At 33.3% G+C, this 23,346-nt stretch overlaps 1 protein-coding gene across 1 annotated transcript in view; it reads right to left on the bottom strand.

Moving 5' to 3' along the window:
* LOC105152046 (interleukin-1 receptor accessory protein-like 1) overlaps positions 1 to 23,346 on the bottom strand; it is a 242,216-nt gene that overhangs the window by 54,320 nt on the left and 164,550 nt on the right. The window contains exon 3 of the mRNA XM_011066072.2: positions 3,983 to 4,196. Within this exon, the coding sequence (XP_011064374.1) occupies positions 3,983 to 4,196 (214 nt within the window). The remainder of the gene's footprint in view (positions 1 to 3,982; positions 4,197 to 23,346) is intronic.

The following is a 23,346-nucleotide window of genomic DNA, read 5'->3' as shown; positions in this document are numbered from 1 at the left end:
CCAACAAAATGCATAAAAATTGAGGATGCTTTATACTTACGACCAAGACTGTACTTGAAAAATAAGGAAAATGAAAAAAAAAAGATAAAAATCTGTGAAAGAAACTTTAACTCATGTTTTTCAAAACTGGGCTTTCAAAAAAAGAACAACTCGCGTAACGTTCATTATTCTCGGGATAATAAACTCCGGAGTTCCGTTTCGCGTTCACCGCTTTCCACACCTTTCGCATTTATTTTTAGAAGACGCCCGCACGACGACGACGACGCCGCCTGAAGGGTTATTGTTAAGATAAATCTCACTCTGTCCCTTTTCCCAGGCTACCTTCGACCCTTCCGGCTTAACTCAATTTCCCCCGTGCCGCGGCGTGGACCACCGGCTCGCCGTTGATGTAAAGTCTAGTTTACACGAACAACGGGCGCGCAAGGGCGAGATGTACAGAGAGCGAATCCGACCACTAATTAAGAGACGCGCCGCGGTTCGTTCGCGCTCGGGGAATTCGGGGTAGTATCTCTCTTCCTCGCTCGTCTTGAGAAACGAATGCCCTCGTTTCGCGAACACGTATACTTCGGGGATTCCATTACGTTACCCGACACACACCGCCGCGGGATGTTACGACAAATTCTTATTGTGTCTTGCGGATTCCAAAAACAAGACATGTCCCCTGCCTGGTCTTATATTTTTCGCGATACCGTATGTGCCAGAGAAGCAATTATTATAAATCAGTCTCGTCCTATTTGTTTATTATATTTAACGCATCGAGGCTAAATAGAAGTTTTATTTAAGAAAAAGATCCTCTTCAAAAAATTTGCAATGTTGGACGATCTAAACTTTATGTATCATTAGTATTATTTTTTTCATTTATTCATTTCCCAATCTCTAGCTTTGGACTATATATACATACTTTTTCATGATAAAAAAAATAATATAACATAATATATAATATTAACGTAAAATGCAATTCTTAATCATAAATCATTTTCTGTTCTATTTTGTCCTTTCTTTCTTTTTCTTTCTCTCTATCTCTCTCTCCCTTAAAGTATCCTTTGTCGTTACAATGTCCGAATATTATCAGAAATTATCATAAAAAATATTATCAGAATATTATATTTAAATAAATATTTAAATAAATTAATATCACACGTTAATATGCATTATTCTCACTTTATTTGTTTAGTGTTTAAATAAAAAAAAAGATTTTTCTCAAAAGTTTTATAAAAAAAAAATAGGATACTCTAATATCTTACTCATTAGAGATCAGCCGTATATCATTTATTAAGTATTTATTACATCAAACACATCAAAGATAAATATAAACGATGTTTTATTGTATTTTAAAAAGAAAAATTGTTCTCAAAATATTCTAATCTTCCGTCCGTTTGATTTTTGTCTCAAAACTTTATCCTAACTATCTCTAAACATCATTCGAAAGTATCTAGATCCATTTACGCTTCCCAGATGCGTGCAAGATTTCGTCAAAATAACGAAGTCAATGCGCACAAAACACAATTAAAGTCGGAGTCTCCGAATTGGCGAGGTTTCCTCGCAACGATCTCGGCTCCGGCGAATCGCGCGAGGAAACCAGGGAACGCCGAGATGATGGGATAGTCGTGGATCGTGCGAAGGGAGGCCGAGAACCGAAGACGACGCCTTGGAGTCTGCGGCCCCGAGGATCCAATTATCCAGCGGAATAAAATTGCGCTCGAGGGCGAAATCGTCCGCTCTCGCACGCGTCGCTCGCGTATCCCGAACTACGGCGAGTACGAACTACGAGGGAGTAATTTCGCTGTAATGTCAGTGCCGCGGTGCGGCGGGGCGGGCCTCATCGGCGTCGTGTGTTGTTGAGTCGGTGGTTTCGCCGTGTTTACCGTGGCGATGCGCCGTGACGGTCGCATCGCTGAGAAAATTGAGTTACGGAAAGAGAAGAGATGGAGCAACTTCCGGGCGCAAGACGATAGACACAATGCAGCGGCCGACACAGCTTGGCAAGAATAGGAATATGTGATCTCCGGATCGATTCGATGAAAATCGATTTTTGCGAAAGAATCACTTAGAAAATCGTTCTATTAAAAAAAGAAGATTCTTTACGAAAAAGATCGGGTGAAAATAGTCCCTTTTAGTTAGAAAAATCAACCCATATAGAGACGTCGGCAGTTACGACGAAAGCAACGCTATGATTGTCAACTGACGGCTCAAAATTCTGTCAGCCAGTACTGGGCCATCACTGGCAAATGACTGGCTAAAATGAATGGGCTAGTATCTGTCAGTATTGGGCCCAAATTGTTATCTAGTATATTTAGCCAGTAGCTGAATTGTGGCGACCAATACCGGCCCAGTACTGAGTTGATTGTAAAACTCTACATGAGAAATTTTCACAAAATGGATCAGTTTAAAATCGCTGTTGTTGTTTGAGAAGATGAATCTTTCTGAAGATCCGACTCGTCCCTAGGGAAGAGAAAGAAACGTTACAGCCATCAGAATGTTCGCGCGCTGCTTCGCACAAGCATTTTATCATTGCCTTTAGTATTTTGTATATTCTAAATCGAGACATCGACATGTTTCCGACTTCTATACTGCAAATCCAAGTGTGTAAAAAATAACTTCAACATGTGTATTATTTTTACATGGTTTTTATAACTCTTTAAACAGAGTCTCTATTATTTTAGTTTATTATAAATCTTTCTTTCAATTTTAATATTTTTAAGAATTATTTTAGTATGTTTAATATATTTAATAAAATATTTTAATAACTAAATCGAGAGAGGGAAAGAGAAACATCAATATACATCTATAATTCACAAATCCGCTTTTTACTGAAAATCTCTAAAGTCTAACAGTTTTATCTTTGTATTATCTATAGTTTCTCATTCTATACTCTTTAGTTTTAGAGGACGAGGGTGATGAAATACTATTTTTTTACTCAAATATTCATGTGATATAACTACTTTTGATACAAGTTTGTTAGTCATAGATTGATATCACTTGTGCTATAAGTTCTTTAGGTATACAGAATATAATTTATAAGAAACTGAAGAGGGAAAAAAGATTGCGGTTATGGAACAAATGGGGAGATATGGAATATCACAAATCAGTAGGTATATGTATAGTAGGTGTAACTTTACACATTGAATACATGCACATATTTGGTTACCAAATTTAGTTCAATATCATATCATTTTTTAAAGCCGCATTCAAGGCCTTCAAGCTAAACTGAAATTCACCATATAACATACTTTCCAAAATTACATAAAAGTGCAGAAAAATATAAACTGTATGCGAGTAATAATTACTTCAAATATCTATTTCAAAGATTCGCATATTTGCATATCATAAGTTCATCAAATTTATTCAAAATATATTCTGAATCTTAGTGAGTGTAATGCTTCGAGACTATTAAATTAAAATAAATTCGATTTTTTCTAACTAAAGTTTCTTCTTCGAGCAATTTTATAATATTCAAAAGAAAATAAATTCTTGTTGAGTACATAATAATGAATTTTTCTAAAATTTATAATAAATATATCTTAAGATTATTAGAAAATATTTTATTGAAGATAACCATCACTTGTAAAAACAAAGTAAATTAATCATTTTTTTTTAAGAATGATGTAAAATATTATACAATCTGTAAAACTGTCTGCTACTTGCAAAAACTAAAATGCACCTTTCACAACAACGCAGTACAAAATAATAATCCACCAGTGATCATATTATATAATAACATCTAAATAAGATTATAAAGAAATAATTTTAATGATTACTCCAAATACAACTATAAGAAATATCGCGATATTTCGTAACTCCACACCTATTTCATAATCTCATCCTTTCCTCTAACTTATTGAACAGTTTTTTTCCCATTTTAATACATTATAAATGTTGTATCTATTTTTTTAATTTTAGAATTTTTACAAATTATTTAAATATGTTCAATATCTTTATTGGATAAAAATGTATTTTCTCGACATAATTATTCTTGACTTACCGGGACACCCTGTGCTGTGCTATCCTACCGTGACTAGGCAGAGTCACGTTGCTGTCGCTTTTCGACCAGGTGACGGAATTCTTGGCGTCGGGCAAGTCGACCTTGCCCAGGTAAGCTTCGCAGAAGAGTCTCGCTGTACCTCCCAGGGGCACCAACTGCGACGTCGGTCTGTAAGTGGGCAAAGGTTTTCCCGTGTAGACCCCGGACTCCTCATCTGAAATTCAGATTACGTCTACAGTGAATTTAAATTATAACATTTATATACGTATAAAAATCGGCATATAAGTCATACGTATAATATACTAGCGCGCACTAATCCGTACGTTTTTCAGAAATTCAACCGGTCGTCTTATCTTCGGTGGCATTTAATAGCACTCGATGATTAACGACACTTCTTAACATGGCGGACATAATGAATCTTACGAAAAATGAAAATCACTTTAACATCGCCTCGCATTACCGCGATCTCCATGCCGCGCCATTGCTATGAATTACGAGTGGCCCGCATTATCATGATATACTCCCCAGCCATTTATTGTGCCATGCTTCATCCCCTGCGTGTTCATATTTAATACGAAAACACTTTTCAACAGTGTCTTTCCATCTTACTCCAAGGAGGTCGTAAAAATCATCTATCTGATACGAATCTTTATGGATCCACCAAAGAATTAACTCAAAAAAAAATTATGACTGAAAAATAATTCCTTTCATGCAACGTAAAAGGTTTGTCAACCTTTCTAATCTCTATATTCAATATCAAAAAATTTAATTTCTTATGATTTTTGTTATTTTATTTATTAATTATTATATAGTCTTTGCGATCGTAGAATTTCTAAAAATATTTCTAATAAATTTCTTTTGAAATGAAGGAAATGATCTCGGTCGAAATTTTACGTATCTCATAATTTTCGAAATTGTGTTAAACTGTTGTTTCAGTTTCATTTTTAACTTTGAAAAAAGAAAATAATCGCAGAGGAAGCTATATAAAGTGAATACGTTGGATGATCAAACACTTAGACACCTTTTAAAGCTGTCTTCACTTTTTATTTTTCTCAGTAAGTAAAAAACGTACTTTCATGTTTGATGTCACAAATAAATAATACAACACAAAGAAATGTAACTCGATAGAGTTAGAAATAAAATTTTAGAAAATAATTTCATACTATATTTTATAGCTTTTACTTATTTAGCCTGTAGCAAAAAGTTCAGCAATTATTGCGACAAAAACCGTATATTACCTAATAAAATGAAATTTAAAATCTTAACTCTTAAGCGGATATTTCAATGGCGAAGTTATTATTTCTCGCATTCCCTTAAATTCTTTGATATCAAATAGTAATGAAATATTTCGCTTTAAATTTTAATTAGTAGTAATAAACTCCCTGAAACGCTTTAAAAGTACCGTGATTTTCATTACTTTCACCAGAGATGGTGATAGACACTCGATTAATTAATTTAATTAGCTCGATGCATTGGGTGGCCTTTGAAACGCGCTGTAGAGCGCGGCATCGAAGTGCACGAGAGTATGTAGACATCGAGGGCATCGAATGAAAGAAGCCGGCGGATAGTGGATGGTGGATGGCGGAAGGTCACAGGTCGTTGAGTTGGAACGACGAGAGAGAGAGAGAGAGAGAGAGAGAGAGAGAGAGAGAGAGAGAGAGAGAGAGAGAGAGAGAGAGAGAGAGAGAGAGAGAGAGAGAGAGAGGAAGTAGAGACAGCGCGTTCAGGACGCCCGGATGGGTAATTCAATCAGCATTGATGCGCGAAAAACGCGGAATTAAACAACCGTTTATTAATCGAAAATGTGCGCGCATCTGAAAAGGGCGCGTGTTACGCTTATCGATTACCGTTGATTAAAATTGATGGATGGCGATGTTGAATGGTCAACACTCGATGTCATTTGAATTATTGCTATTTTGTTGAATGTTTTGCGTTTATTAACCGTTCGGTATGATATCAGAGTAACGCAAATGTGAAGGCTCTATATTATGGAATATTTTGAAATTCACAGTGAATTTCGCGTAAAATCAATACACAGTGCTCATAAATTCGCATTTCGCGTTATTCAGAGATCCAAAGGAGGAGTTTGCTCGCAAATCAACTTGGAAAATGTATTTTTTAATTATGCTTACTTATTTCCGAGATAAATGGTCTCCGAGCTGCAGCGGAGTCTTAATTTCGGTAATATCCTCCTCGCGTATTCTCGCAACAATATAAAGACACATTTTTTAAACTTCTCAACTTGACGCTCTCTCTTCACGATTTTCTTTTTCGATGCATTAACTATACTCACAACTAAGTAGAATTGATATATTTTCATAAGATTAATTTTTTAAATAAAATAGATACATGACTTGTGCTACACTAAGAAAAATATTAAATTTTAATAAATATGAAAAATATTAAATATTTAAATAAATTCTAAGTAAATATTTACTAAATGTAAATATGTACTTATTTTTTATCCAAGAACTATCAATTTGATTTAACTATTATTTTCTTATCGAGTAAATATTTATTACTGTAAGTAAACGTTTATTTAATACTATAAAAAAATATACAGTAAATTTAGTAAATTTTTTCAATGTAACTTGTAACAAAATAGAATTGGTACAATTTCCTTAAATTAATTTTTTAAATACAATAGATATGTGAAATTCTTATTCCTAACAAAGGAAAGGCGCCAATAGGAAGGATCTATTTATTCCGTGATCAATATACGTCACAAATTTGAAGTACAATATTCAAACCTTTATTGATTCATTTAATGTCCTCGATTTTATCTTGATATTCTGTTCTTCGCTACTATCGTTACTTGAGAATCCCGGACACGAACAAAGTTTCAACCTCATTTCGAAAAAGCGCGGCGGATCGAACGTTTCGCGGCCAGGCTGTTACCAGGCTATGCGTCTCCGCATCCGGCGATGCGGCATCCGGCCAGCCGGATATCGCATCGGATTCGAGTACAAACAAACTGCTAACTGTCGGAATTATGATACATAGGCCGCGCATTCATTGCCTGCCGCCATCGCTGTAAACGCGAACATCCGCCAGTGATATGGGCTAGATTAGGTTAGGATTAGGTTAGAGTTAGGTTCGGGTTAATGGTATGATTACATGGTAATCAGTTATCAGTTTACTTCTTCCGATTTATGAACGAACATATCTACACTATATAGAACAATCTAAAAATGACCCTTCTCGTAAAGAAGAAAGTATTCGAAAGAAAAAAACAGATATAATTTCAGATACAAAAATAATAAAAAAAATTCCGTCTCTCACCACATTTCTCTCTTTCCGATCTCAAATATATATACTATAAAATAAGATGTAGATAAAATAAGATGTAGATTGAGAGAAGTTTCATGATTGCGTCACCTAACTTAACTTATAAGCGTGAACGCGAAATGAACGAGTTAATGTTTTCCTCAAAGAGTGGAAGACAAGTTCCATTAGTCGGGAAGTAAAGGGTGCTTGAATATGTTCGCCTAGGTTCGCAATTAATATCGTATAATCGAATCACGACAAGGTCTTGAGCGCTAAATTCGGCGAATTGCCGTGAGCGCCTTCAAAGCGGTCGCCATTTTCCAGAGTTGATCCTCGCGGCGAGGCTGGCTGTAACGATTTAATTATACCTTGCGGTAGGATAGGTAATTTCGTGAGAAACCAGGTTACACTCAGTTAGGTTCGCCAAACGAAGGGGGAGGTTGCGAGAATATTGTAACACAGCTAACTATATATTCGCGATGGCGATTTTCCAAGATGGCGACGACTCGTTGGCTCGTCATGGCGGCCGGGCAAGACTATTAATCTCGTAAAGCTCTTGCAGCTTTACGCTCACGTCGATATTTATCGGAAACCGGCCAATTTGTGCTCACCTAACGGCCTCGTCGTCGTTCGCGTAAGCCTCCCTTGGTTCCATTAGGTTATCTAGATAAAATATTGACGGAACCTAACCTAACTTGATCGATACACAAATCTTAGAGACATGATAAATTGGCAATCGTTAAATAACACGATTGATAGTCACAGAGTTACTCAAAATAGCGAATTTAACGATGTATATACATGATAAAAGTTTTTTTTTATAAATATCTCAAAGAATTTTAAAACAATTGATAATTTATGTACCGTAAGAGATACAATATGTACATCTTTTAAAAATTAAGCATCTTTCAAAAATCAGTCTATTCTTAACGAAAATTTGTTCGAGTTGGAGTGATAATGAGCTGCGTGAAGCTTCAATAAAATCTATCGCAGTTGTTACACACCAGTATCAAAAAAATAATCGTATGACTTCAGATGAATAAAATATGCTAGATTTCTTTAGAACTAAACTTGAGAGTAACTAAAATATTATTGAATATTATTATGTAATCAAGATGTGTTTAATTAAGTAACATCTCCGAAATAATATAACTTAAAAGATTAAAGCAGACGATTTTTGTTTAATGACCTAAAATCTAAAGAAATTACATTACTTTTAATGTGTGTGTGTGTGTGTGTGTGTGTGTGTGTGTGTGTGTGTGTGTGTGTGTGTGTGTGTGTTTCACACTAGATAAAGTATGAAGTTCAGAGAAACATACTTGATATATTTCAATTACTTAATATATTATTAACATAAAGGAAATTTCAAATAGTAATAATGTAATCTTCTTACAGACTCTTCCAAATTCAACAACAAAAAATTAAAAAAAATCAGGGCGAATGAGATCATATTTCATTCGAGCTGCGATCAACATGCAGTTTTTAACTTGATAGTAATAATAAATTCTTTAGTAATAATAAATTTTAATTGGTTTTGATCCAATGTCGAGAAATTCCTTCTATGTCTTGGGATTACAACATCAAATCTGTTAATCTGATGGTGATTTTTTCTTGGACACAAAGGGATTGATATTTTGAAATTATATTACTGAGGATGGTTCCAAAGTGAATTGAAACGTACGATTTTTTGGAATAAAGATTCTCTTTTCTGGAATAAAGATTTAAGATTGCGTATTAACTACTACGCTGACTCTCATTCGTCCTGATTTTCTTAGATTTTTTGTTATTGATAAAGGAAATTGATTCCAAAGATGTTAATAATTAATTGAAGTAATTTTTAATTCCCTCTACAATAATATAATATAATTAAGTAGATGTACGTATTTCTCCACTTATTTTTTCTAGAGTGACATAATTACAAAGTATTAAAACGTTAAATATTATAACATACGCTCGTACAATTGCAAAGCAATAAAAAAATCACAATTTTAGAGGTCAACAAAATTTAAATGATTTACATAATTACGTTTACCATTTTTTTCTGCGGCTTCAGCTATCCAAAACTTCCCTCCGAACACGTTCGCATTTTGAGTTTCTACCACTTCCTCAAACGCTATATCTGTTGCTGCTACGTGAGCATGTCTTAAACATGAACGAGCCCGGCGGACCAGACCGAGTGCACGAACACGAAATTAACGCAAGACGAACCGCGTTCTGCACGGAGAAACGACGTAACGATCCACGTAACTGCGGACCGATAATCGAATGCAGACGGCTTGATTAAATCACTCTCTCCACATCCCTACAGCCGCACGAAACTAACCCACCCCATCTCTCATCTCTTGGCGTCTTCCTTCCTTCCTTCCTTCCTTCCTCCTATTAGCTATTTCAGCCTCTCGGTTTCTTCTTCGTGTACATTTACGTAGTGTACATAGATATCGCGTGTACGTAACACACGTCTCGCAAAAGCAGATTATGCCCTTTCATCTTAGTGACTATAGACTATCGGGAATTAAGCGAGCGAAATGATACACGAACCGAGATTATCGAAAATTAAGGATCGCGGAGGATTAATAATGCAAAAGAAAGATAGAAAATAATTCAGCAACTGTAACGCGGTTTCTCTCGAAATAAAAAGCTGGGAGGAATAAAACCAGATAGCGACTATGAAATTGTTAAAAAAAAGAACACGGTTGAATTTTTTAAATTGTGGTGAGCATTCTAGAAAATTCGATTCCGCTGTCCAATAAATTATATTCAAAGCTACAAAAGTAGATATTACGTTACTAAATTTGGACCAGAAATGATACATAAAATTTTGAGAAATTTAGGAAAAAATCTCGAAGAACTCATTAAAATTATAAAGAGAATTGGCTTGAAAAAAAAAATGTACAATCTATATCAAAAGAATTTAATATTTAATATCCTGCAATTACGTAATATAGGATATTTCTCAATTTAGTTCGTTTAAAATAACATAATTATAAATATATGAAAAGCAGCTCACATAATTACGTTACTGAATTATTTCCAATATTTCCGTCATATACCAGAAACGATGCATAAAATTTTGAAAAATTTTGAAAAATCTCGAGGAACTCGTTAAAATTATAGGGAGAATTGGTTCGAATCTATATTGAAATAATTTTCAATATCCTGTAAGGATGGATATTCCTCGATTTAGTTCGTTTAAAATAACACAATTAAAAATACACGAAGCAGTTCAAATATTTACCAGCTACAAGGAGACCGCTGTCCGCGGTTAGCTAACTTTATCTCGGGCAATTTTGAATACATATACATGTAATTTTAAACAGTACGTATCCGAATGCCATTTGAAGTGGCGCCTATGGCGTATGGGAGTTACGTTACAAGTTCTGGCCCAGTTTCGCGGTCTGGTTACAGCTTCGGGGATTGCGCTGAAAGCGGCGCGTCACCGCGGAAAGTGGCGAGTCAAAAAGCGCTCGGCCTCGGACGTTCTATCTATTCCCGGATGTGTCCATTCCATACAATGTCCGGCTGGAATCTCGCGGTTGTGGCTGGGACAGGCTCGTAATTTAGCGTGAAATACGTTTTCCAACTGCCCGCTGCGCTGCGCTACGCTGCGCTCAACTCCAGCATGCACCGGCTGTGCTGTACATCGCACCACGAGCGAACAACCGACTCGACTCGACTCGACTCGACTCGGAGCATATTCTCGAGCACTCAGCAATATGCGTAGCACGTTCTATAATCTGCGACGAGATAATACGGAAAGCACCGCCATCAAAGACGGACGACGCTCTACTCTCTTGTTTGATGTTACCAAAGAGTACGGCGACAAATTTAGACGACCGTGTACTGAAGTGACCTATATATTTCCGCTTTGATAAAGATTGAACTTCATTTAACTTGAATTCATAATATTAAAAGCGAGACACGTACACTGATGTATGCAGAGGCTTGTGATCCTTGATAGCGGGAGATTTCAGGCTCTCTTGGCAGGGAGCAGGATCGAATATATTTGAAAAATTAAGTTAAATTTTCCAAGCAGCATATCATATTAAATTTATTCAAATTTCTCGAAAGTACAGGTAATTCAACTAGTAGAAGCGAAGGCAAGGTGTAGCAAGCATAGACGGCATAATCCCTCTTAATATCTCTGCTATTAGCTGGCAAATTTTAATGATTTCTTATGGAATTATTTGTTCAGTAACTTGCTGTTTACATCGCGACGTTAATATGCCTATACACAAAAGCATTTATTAAATTAATACATTGTATTAACGCATTGTTATTTTCAAGCATTGCGAAACATTTTTAAAGTATATTTTAGTATTTAATTATACATACTTCCTCATTTTTCTTAAATTCGACTACATTATCACACAAATATATGTATATTTGAATATTATTTAACATTTTAATTGGCTTTATACATTTCGAATTATGCAAAATAAAACATTTTGCTAATGTGATTCCTTTAAGCATGCTGATTGCCTCTTTTTCGAGGTTTTCATATAAAAATAATTATTCCATAAATCGATTGTAGCTCTACTGTTAATATAGAGTTTATACGTATTATATTTTTAACAGTGAGCAGTTTATTATTATGCGGAAGAAGTTATGTGTACACACACACACACACACACACACACACACACACACACACACACACACACACACACACGCACGCACGCACGCACGCACGCACGCACACACACACACACACACACACACGCACGCACGCACGCACACGCACACACACACACACACACATATTTGCATACATTCTGTAATATTTTAATAACTTTTTTGTTATTAATTTAATTTTGAAATTAATAATGTAGTTATTGCTTTTTTAAACAAAACTAATTTTTTAAATCTATTTTTATAAAAAGCTATATTATCATCCTTGTTTCTCTTCATCCTATTATGCAGTATAGACACGTTATATAAATAGTATTTTAAGAAAAAATGTTTCGTAATTTTGAGTTTAGAATTCGATTGAACAACACTTTGATAAATATAATTGTTAAATTTTTAATTTAAAATATTGATTATGGGTTTATTATATTCCTTATTATAAAACAAATAATTTCGAATAATACACTTAAATAATTATTTAAAAAAATAAATTTTTATTGTATTTATCTTTACATCCTTACATTCCCGCCGTCTCTCGTCTGTTAGTTTAATAAAGTTGTCCTATTTTACTTTCTAAAAATAAAGCAACTTCAATATTACACTTGTAATTAATGTAATCATCAGCAAATATTTATTGTTATTCAGAAATAATGATTCACTTTTAGAGATTAAATCTGCAGAAATCATAATTTCTAAAAGTAAATCAGTCTATTATTACTGAAAAACAGGAAATATCGTTGACGATTACATAAGTTATAAGTGTAGCACTAAAGTAATAATACATGCAGTAATAATATATGCACTGATTTACTTTTAGAGAGTAGATCCCAAAATACTTGATCACAATTATAAGATAAATTCAAATACTTCCTAAAGAAAAATGACACAAATCACAATATAGATAATTTTTAGTAATAGCAATAACAATAATATAATAATAATTTTTATAACATAACATTAAACAAAAATTAATAACTGTATTACTTCTCGAAAATTTGAAACAAGTCATTTGTGATCAGCTCTAAATTAACTTACATTTAATACTGCAGTAATAAATAATTAATTTTAAAATATAAAATTTTCTCTTCTCTCTCCTGAATTTCATATCTTTTATATATGTCACTTTTTTGCGAGAATGCGACATATTAATCATATCAGACATATTAATCATAGGATCTAATATGTTTCAATATGTTATGAAGAGAAGAAGCATAACTTATAAGCTCAATTCTCTACTAGAACCTCTTTAAAAAGATACTCAAAGAATTCTTGAAGGATTCAAGAATTAAATTAAATCCACTGACAATGAGAAACTCTTACAAAGTTTCCCACTGAAGTAAAAGTTAAATTCAAATAAATAAATTAAAAAAAAAACAGATTGTTCAGATACTTTGTAAGACTAAGTTTCTGTCGAGCGGTTCAACATTGATTCATTTGCCAGTTCGTTAAAAATTCGTAGGATATAGAGCTAGGTGCCTTCGCAAGTACCTCCCATCAGCTGACTGTGCACACCAATCAATCGCGAAGTCCCACTGGGCCCTTGCCGATTTATCGATCGCGATGCTACCACGCTTCGCGATTTATTTTCACCGCTTAATATCGCAGTGATGCGAATCGATACGGATAGCCCCGTCCGTCCGTCCGGCCGGTGCAATTTATTGATCAGAGCAACATTGCGCCTGCTTGGCAACGTAAATGGACAGAAGCCCTTTTACGTCATGATGCATGTGGGAGAGTGTCACGTGCCGGCCAATTCGCCAATACTTTGTTGCGAAACACGCGGCCCTCCTTCGGGAGGCGAGTAGGATGTAACCACGAAAAAAAAAAAAAAGAAAAGAGGAGAAAGAGAGAAAAAAAAGGAGAAATCGCCGGCACGAAACGTCAGCCGTCATTGCTATATACCCTTTCGCAACCGTGCAATTTCTACGTTAAAATGCTGGAAAATACGATACGTATTTTCCTCGATGAACGTCGACTCGACTTTTCCTCAGCGGGAATTTAACAGGTGCCTCAGTTTCTTTACTCCGAGGAGATGTAATTTTATTTTTCTAGACCTTTGGATTTTTATTTTTTTAGGAAGACCCGAATAAAGTATATTAAATCAGTTTATTATAGTAAGAAGAAGTAGAAATAAAACATAGGAAGTGTTAATTTTTTTTTTATTATAGTCATAATCGACTAGACAACGTCATTAAAATATAATTGCTTTCCGCTTTTTTTTTTTATTAAAATATAATTGTAACAAAACTATATATGTATTTTTCCATCGAAAATTGTTATAATCTTCCAATAATGATTTTCTATCCAATAAAAATATACATAGAAATTTATCACACAAACCAATCAAAATTGCTAATAAAAGCCACAGTAGTAATTAATGCTGAATTATTAACAAATTACATAATGTTTGCAAAGATTCTCATCTCATTGAAGAGGACTCGAACTAGGAATCGAAATATCTGCATGTTTAAATTGCTTGTAACATCTTGTCAACATTATGAAGTTTATTAATAATTTGTTAATGTTTTGGTATTAATAACTTATTAGTAATTTTAATTAATTTCTGATTCTTGGAACCTTCTTGGAGAAGAAAAAATATATAGTACTGCATTGTTAAATTTAATAGTATTATATTGAATATATTGAACTCAATTTGAGTTACTTTTAATTGTTTCAGATCGCCACTGCTTCTAATAAATATAATCGTTAATTAAAACGTTAACTTAAAAAATAGAAACTTAAACGTTAACTTAAATAATATAACTAAAAAAATGTATTAAATTTGATTCAAATTTAGTTCATTATTTATTACAAGTGCATATATTAATATGGGTATTATTTATTTTTTAATTAACCACAGAAATGGATTATTTATGTTTGTACATGAAAATTAAAAATAACAAAATGTTTAACTCATGGAGCTGAGTTATCATTGCTCTTTTTGATATTTAAAACAATAATAATTAATAAAGATTAATTTAAATAATAAATATTAGTAATGTATATCTTATTACTAATCAACTTATTAATAATATTATATTATAATATATAATTATATTATAAAAAATAAAATAAAATTGGACACAAATAATATACTAAACATCTTGAATTGTATGTAAATAATAAATACCTCTTTATTAAATAATTTAATTGCATCACTAAAAGGCTACAATGTATTTAGTTTAAATAAAAATTTATGTTGTATTACTGTGATTCGTATAAAATTTGTTAAGAGTTAAAAGATAGTATACTGCAAAAAATAAAATGTCAATTTTAACTTAAAGACATTTAGTGGATTTTCTGAGACATGCAAAAATGTTAAAATTAACATTTTTGTTTGTGTTAATTTTAAATTAACATTTTATTTTTTACAGTGTATTATTTCGTGAAAGAACTCTATGAATAAAGTATGCATTCCGTAATCCATCCAAATTCGCAAAAGATTACACCGACTTTGAGTGCCTAATTCTTACGTGAATGGCGCATCTTGAGCAACAACGATAGAGTCTTAATGCCATTCGAGAAGTTGTTAACCCACTCGAGTCCGCGCACGGTAGCAGACACGGAATTTCGATCGCGTCCTTTCCACCCCTAGCATACCCTCTCACCCCTTCTTAGGTCGGAGAAGTGCCGACCGGCAGACAATGCAAACCGAAGTGACTTTAAAGCCGTCGGGTTGGGAAAGTCTCTCCGCGCAGTTGATCCAAAAGTTTCTCCAGGCCGCCGCCGCGCCGCAAACTATCGACGGGGAAAAACAGACGGTCGAACAAGCGAAGTTTCCGCCAATAAAACTGTCGGCGCTCGGGAAATCCGGGCGAGCTTCCGTCGTATCGGTTGTGTTTCTCACGCGAGAGGCAGTAGGGTAAGGTGGGTGGACGGGAATGCTTTGTAGGAAGGAGGGTCTGAACAATGGGTTTAACCTGTGTGTAAGTTACTGAAAAGTATACTCTTATCTTTCGCTCGTTACGTGCCTCCATATTGCACACTTAAATTATTTTCTCATCATTCTTATGCCGCATTCAAAAACCATTCTATTTTTACATTCTCTAGTCGATGATACATGGAAAAAGATTTGTTAAAACAAATAAAAATTTCATTAATTCAGCAATCTACAGCTGTAATAAAGATCAAGTCATTTCTCTATTAAATATTTTCTTTTAAATGAAATTAATTATGTTAAATAAAATTAATAAAATTGTACAACTGAATAAAATTAGCGGTTATAAATAATCATATTTGTTGCAATGACGCAACAAATTTATTGATATGACAAAGATGATTTTCTATGAAAATCAATCCAGTGTATACATTAAAATTTTTAACAAAACATTGTTAGCTGAAATGGCGCACACTTTTGCTACTGTAATGAAGAAAACTTGTTACATTAGCAATTTTCATTGTAGCAAAAAATTAGTTGAATAAACATACTCATAATTGTTTACAGATATAATTTCTTTGTTAAACCATCAATCTTTTTAGTTATAGACGTTGAACTCGCGCAGCAAGCTGTAGTTTTGCTGAATCACCCAATTTATTTTTTTTTCCGAAAGATTAACTTTAAATCGGTGTTCTTCAAAAAAGGGAAACAATAATAGTTTCAAAAAATAGTTGGCAATTCTTGTTTGCAATGTCCTGTTCATATATTCCTTACTTTCAAATGACGTAATTCAAAAAGTAAAGTTTCGATAAGTTACAAAAAGAATAAAACTTATTTTCAATTTGACAGAAAATTATTGACTAATCAAATAATATTTGCAGAAAGAATATATTTCGTTTCACAATCCTTAAAAACCATTCTTTGTGACGATTCTTTATAAAATTAAGTTAGTTTACTTTTGATTGACAGGCTAAAAAATCAAATTTTTTGAGTATCACTTTCGAAGTGTTACGATGATATTTAAAAGTTATATCATTTTAATTTCGAACAAACAAACAATGTAATAATAATAAGCAAGCAAGTAGATAAACAAGCTATTTACAAATGCATAATGCAAATTATTAATCACGATTGTTTTTCAAGAAAAAGGAATTCTTTTGAAAAATACATTTATTATATATACAGAAATAATGTGATTAAATCTTCAGAAAGAGTTTTTTAAAGTATACTATAAAATAGTATTTACTTCACCATTGACATTTGAATGACTTTTAAATGATGTATAATTATATTATCCGGGAAGGAAAATCGGAGACCACATTAATGCTGTTTCGCATGCAAGAAAGAACAATAAAAGCCATTTACATACGGAACTATAAAAGGGAAATTTCAAGTAGAGGATCTCTACGGTTGCAAGGATGTGAAGAAGTACACAAGGATACACCGGGAACCGATTCTCTGAGGAGCTTACGGCTTGTGGACACAAGATACCGCGAGTCATGCATGTTATTCATAAGTTTCTACAGGCCATCTCAGAAATTGCACCTCCTATAACTCTTCCTGACTGCGGATTCCTCAGCGAGACGAGGATAATCTCTTTCAGCAACAATCGAATAATCGCTCCGTCGTTTGACGTAATTTATAAGTACACGGTATGAAGATGGTGGCTTCGAATACTACATGGAAAGTACGACTTTGCTACAAAGTGTCTAAAAATGTAAATCTGAAAATAATTTTGTTAGACCATTAAGATAATTATGTAGGACGCTCGAGCTGATTGCTAGAATATCAAAACTTTTTACAGCATAGCTCATTATGCTTGAGCGCCCTATATAATTATTTTGATGGTCCAACAAAATTATTCTTAGGTCTGTATTTAGCGAAAAATATTTAGATACTTCAGTAAAATGAATAATCCTATAGTGACTTTCGCTCTTCTTTCATCTGTTTCCTCTTTCAAAACAGCTGCTTTTCTCTATGTTGTTTCACGTTTTTAAACTTGATATGCCACGCATTTATCATTCTTTTTCTCTTTGTCACTTTCTCAGTATTATGCGTTTACTACATATGTAATCGTATACCCTAATACCTTCATACTGATGCACTGTTGACTGCTATTTCCATGCATTTATCACTTGCAATGTTTATTCATTGCGTCTTTTTCTATATTTGAGTAGTCGAAATGCAAAATTTTATTATTCAAAAATTATATCGAAAAATTTAAAAAAACAAGATACCGAAATCTTTGAATTTCTTAGCATCATTTTTTAGTTACAAATTCAACATTTTAAACTGTATTAAATCAATTGCAAATCCTATAAAATTAAGGAAGAAAAGTGTGTGGAAAATTACAAAAAAAAAATTAAACTATTCTAACTAATCTAGATTTACTAATGTCTTTATTTTGATTTTTAAAAAATTGCGTTTAGCCAAATTTTTCTCTGTTAATTATTTTCATTTGAATTTGACGTGAACGTAAAATGAAAAAATATTTTATTTCTTCAATAAATACCTAAATGTAGAATTTTATAATATAGTAAATAAAATTTTTTTATTAATGGAGTAATAAAAATGCTTTTAAACCATAAAAATTATATTTAATAACTCTAAAATTTAACTATTTTTGCATCAACATTCAGTTCTTCCTCCAGCTGCAAAATCATTCAAGTGCAGTCATTGTATTTTAATAAATAGAAATTGTATTTCTCATATCGTACATGTTTTTCTAACTAAAACAATAATTCCTTAAATTTTCAAAAAAAGATCCTGTTGATAATTTGAATGAGAAAAATTTTACAAGTTTTTTCACTCTCATCAAAAAATATTTCAAAACTATAATTTTTGCAAATAAGCTCATTTGCATCTTGTATATTAATTATATTGTATTAAAGCTTATTATGTCTATTAACAGCAGTATTGTTAATGCCTCGTCTCTTGAGAAATATATACATTTGTAAAAATTAACCTAATATACCTCTTCGTATCTCAAAATAAAGCTACTATATTATTATTGTATTAAAAATTGTTTTATTATTATTATTAAATTCTTTTCGTATAATTTCGCATCAAACTAACCGTGTCATGATATCGTCTAGGAGAGAATAATTTTATTTTTCTGCGCGTTCTAAACTCGGCGCGCGAAAGCAAAGATTAATATCGTTGGATAAATAAGTTTAGACAAGAATAAATGGATAAATAAAAATTTCAGAGCTGAAGCGCGCCGTCCAATCCTTTTACATTAGAATTTCTCTCACAAACCTTTTCTGCAACGCGCGTAAATTTTTACGCAAAGCGATCTCCTAAAATTTTAATCAATTGCGAGACTAACACGCAGAGTCAAACTTTATTCCTGCATTTCCACGCAATCAGTAGGTAGAATATCTTTGTTTAGGCAAATTTGGCTCTCTACGAAATTGCCGCAATGAGATTCGTCCCCGAAAGGGCGATCGGGAGATCCGAGTCGAGTTTCAGTCTGATCACGTCTTCGTATACCGGGATCAAGGAACGATGTACGGGGGGGCAGGCGCGGTTTCTCGAGGATTACAATCCGACCTGGACACACGACACCTGAGCGAACGAGCGAGCTGGTTGCATTGTGCGAGGTGTGCACGGTGCAGGGTGACAGCCAATATAACGTGAGAACGTATTCCTTGAAAATTCGCGTCTGACTTTAGCGGCATAGGATTTTCTCTCGCCGAAATCCATTTCGGCATGCCATTTATAATTTGACACGTTCTCGATTTATAACGTACGGGCGTCAAAAAAGGGAAAGGATTGAATTAAACGTACGTTATTGTTATTCTTTTATCATATCATTTTATTATTAGGTGTTGGAATTAATTCGTAGCGTTTTACAAGTGATGGGAAGTACTTTCATTAATGTATTTTTTAATGCTCATGTGAAATAAATAACATTCTTTCATTAAAAAACGCTACGAATTAATTCCAACACCTAATACCATTTGATCTATTATATTTTGTGAAATGTCGTTTCGAAATAAACTGTTGAATTATTTTAACTAATGAAATCTTAACGCAGATTTCAATGGACAAAAGTGGACTATTAATCAGAAATATTTTCGTGGATTTTATACTATTTTGCAGATGAAATAAAATGGATCTTTTCGCGATAGGGGTGATTTTTTGGGGATAATTATATATTTACGATTGTTTTAATGTAAAAATAATCAAATATACTATTAGTGACAGTCACATATATACTGTGCTTCAAAATCTTTGCTTTAGTTTTTTCTTATCACATTTTTTTACTTGTTATTGTACTACATATAAATAGTAAGTAAATTTAAGAAAATAATTCTCTATAATTGAAATTTACTGAATAAAAATGTGTTTATTTTTATCAGAATTAATATTAAATTTTTATATTATTTCCTTTACCATTTATATCTTGAAATTTTTATTAATATTTAAAACTATACCATAATTTATAATACAGTTTTTTTCAAATTTGAGACAACCACAAAAATGGAACTCCCAATCATAATTATTTCACTCTATAATTACAGTCACAATACAGACAAAACTAAAACCATATATCAAACTGAAAATATCATTTTCTCTCAATATAGCACTTCACTTAGCCACCGGAGTTCGTCGACTTCAGGATGAATTTGTCATATTAGGTTTTGAGTAAGATCGGTGCGAGAAGTTGATAATTCGCGGTGTCGAGCGTGCGGAGCTGTGTCCGAAGTGGACCCTCGACGAATTATGAAGTTCATTTATAACGACTCGTGGTCGCACTATCGTGGCCATCTCGCCACGTTGGCGTCGTCTCCGTGGCAGCGTAGGAGTTTTATTAGATGTATCGAGGCGCCACGAGGGTCCTCGCTGGAGCCGGGGTTAACGGCCAATGGCCTCACGGGGACGTTAATCAATTAACCGCAGCGGCGCGATGTAACAAGGAAAGACGAGCGTCTGACCCCTCGTCCCGTCCAGCATCCCCAGCATCCCACCCGGGTATCTCTCGGCATAGTATCCTTTGGTAACCCCGGTAACCCAGTGCATCTCTCGGCAGGAACCTTGCTTCGGAATTTCCAACGTGCTTTCTCGACGATGCAAAATACATCACGAGCTCATTCGACCGATCGTCATTCGTGCCGTATTGTTTCCGGGATTAAATGAGATTTTGCGATAGCATAATGACATTACGATCGCAATTACGCACTGACAGTTGTAACAACGATTAGAGGGAGAAAGAGGGAAAAAGAGAAAGGGAAACGACAGTCGTAATCAATTCCAGCAATGTTATAATATTTAATTAAATAAAATGACGCTTTTCATATTCAATTAAATACGCATTGAGAGTCTGACGGTACGACGACCGGCTTGATATGGCGATCGAGGATCAAAATTTTGCTCGTTCGTTTATACACGTCGAGTCCGCGGATTTGCAAAATATTTTTGTCCGCGCGACGTATGTATTTTCGTGCTACTCTCCAATTTTAGCATTTCACGTTCGCGCCGTTTAATTTTGAGTACGTCCTTTTTGAATGGAATTTTTCATCGCGATCTTTCGAGAGAAACTCTTTTTACCAGTATTTTCGCAATCCCCGCCCGTCTCTATTTTTTCCCCTCTCTTTTCTGCACTCTGTTTTCCAATAACATTATCCAGTTCAATTTTTAGTTTCGCTTTTTTCACATATGTTCGACGATTATCGCTCGAAATAAGATCTCTTACATATTTACACTACATTTTATCGCGAATTCAATGATATTGATGCATATATCTCGAATTATCTCTCGGATTATTATCGAGAGATCTGTTTGGAGTAGCGCAAATTATTCCTTCTCCCCGTTTGTTGGTAATAATAATAACAATAATAATAGTAATAATAATAATAATAATAATAACACTAAGGAACACACGATTTTGCAATACGAGTGTGAATATCATTTCCGATTTCCGTATGTATTTTAGCATGCTAAACACAAATCCGTTGGCAAAAGTTTTGACTGTCGCTTTTGAGAAAAATCATCATCATATCAAAACATGACTTTGATGCCTTTTTTTTAATTTTGACGTAATAATTAACTTTTGCGGATTCGTCTCAAGCAGGTAAAAATACGTCGAAAATGACTGCTTAACCGTGATGAAAGAAAAAGTTAAATTTTATACTACTACATGAGAAAAGAACTATCTATTTTATAATTACTGTAGATCGGAAACAAAAAAAAACCATAAATATCAAAATGTACCGAAATGCATTTTAAAGCTAAAAGTTGATACTTTGATGTGATATTAATAAAATTGAGCAAAAAAAAACTTGCTATCGATGTCATCTTGAAAATTTTCAAAACCGTACATTTGGACCTCTTTGATCGGCCTCATTTTTCTCAAAATAACTGTAATGTGACAACCAACAAATTCATGTTTAGCAGGCAAAAATACATCAGAAATGACTACAGCAAGAACTCTACATTCGTACAGCAAGAAGATCAAATTTTGTTTCACAATTCAATTTTGTTGAATACAAAGTGTGTGACAATATTAAATATAATTTCATAAATTAATATACAAAAAATAGTGAATATATTATACTTAATAGGTGAGGCTGCAACCGAGCAGTTAATGTAATGCCTTACCTAGTTATTAGTGATTAGTAGATATTGCAGGGTATTAACTGATATAATAGTATATACACATAATATATCATAGTTACAATGCAAACATGAATGATTATCAATATGAGCAATTCCGAGGTTGTTGGTGCGAAATTAATGTATTTATAGAGCGATAAAATATAATTCGCAAACAATTGAAATTTATTTATCAATGAAGTTAATTATTACAGTTTTTGCAGGTTTTAATTGTCTTATAAATATATTATTTACCAACAACTGCGAAGACTCATCTTGGTACTTTAGTTTACTCATATTTGATTTATTCTTGGAACAACAAATCTATTTTTATTTTTACATTAATAAATGATTATATGATATGGAAAGTATAATTATATCAGACATGATGTTAAAGAAATTATAATAGATATAACAAAACGATGCCCTACTTGATAGAAGGCTATGTAATTCAAATGCAAATAGATTAGAGAATATGATTAGATTATACATATAATTAATCTCAAATTGACAGACAAATGCCAGTTTCCACAAATGTATGTCAGAACAAGAGTTCACTATGAACTTCATAATTCAAGCAACTGTAGATAACTTCGTTAAAAAAATTAACAAAATTTAAATTAAAGAAATAAAAAGGATTTGAGGCTTAGAATCTTTGCTTTCGGAAAGTCCCTATGTTTTTTGAGTTTCTTGAAGTTCGGTATGTTTTATAAGTATATAGAAACCTACGAGCTGGACAAAATGGAAAATTTGTGGGCCTAAAAAAACTTGCGAAATCTTTCTAATGCGAGAGCTTAAAGTTTTCCTTACTAAATTTCAGTTTTATGAATTAAAAAAAAAATAAAGAGTACGTTGAACCGAGATTAAAGTTAATTTACATCGATAAACACAGACATAGGTGGCATCTAATTTAGTTTCAGCTTGATTGCACAATCACAAACAACTAAATTAATTGGTAAATTAATTGAAGACCTCGACCTCTCCCTGCAAAAATTTC

Source organism: Acromyrmex echinatior, chromosome 17, assembly GCF_024713525.1.
Source record: "Acromyrmex echinatior isolate Ae372 chromosome 17, ASM2471352v2, whole genome shotgun sequence".
Lineage (NCBI taxonomy): Eukaryota > Metazoa > Arthropoda > Insecta > Hymenoptera > Formicidae > Acromyrmex > Acromyrmex echinatior.
This window is presented reverse-complemented; position numbering and strand designations above follow the sequence as displayed.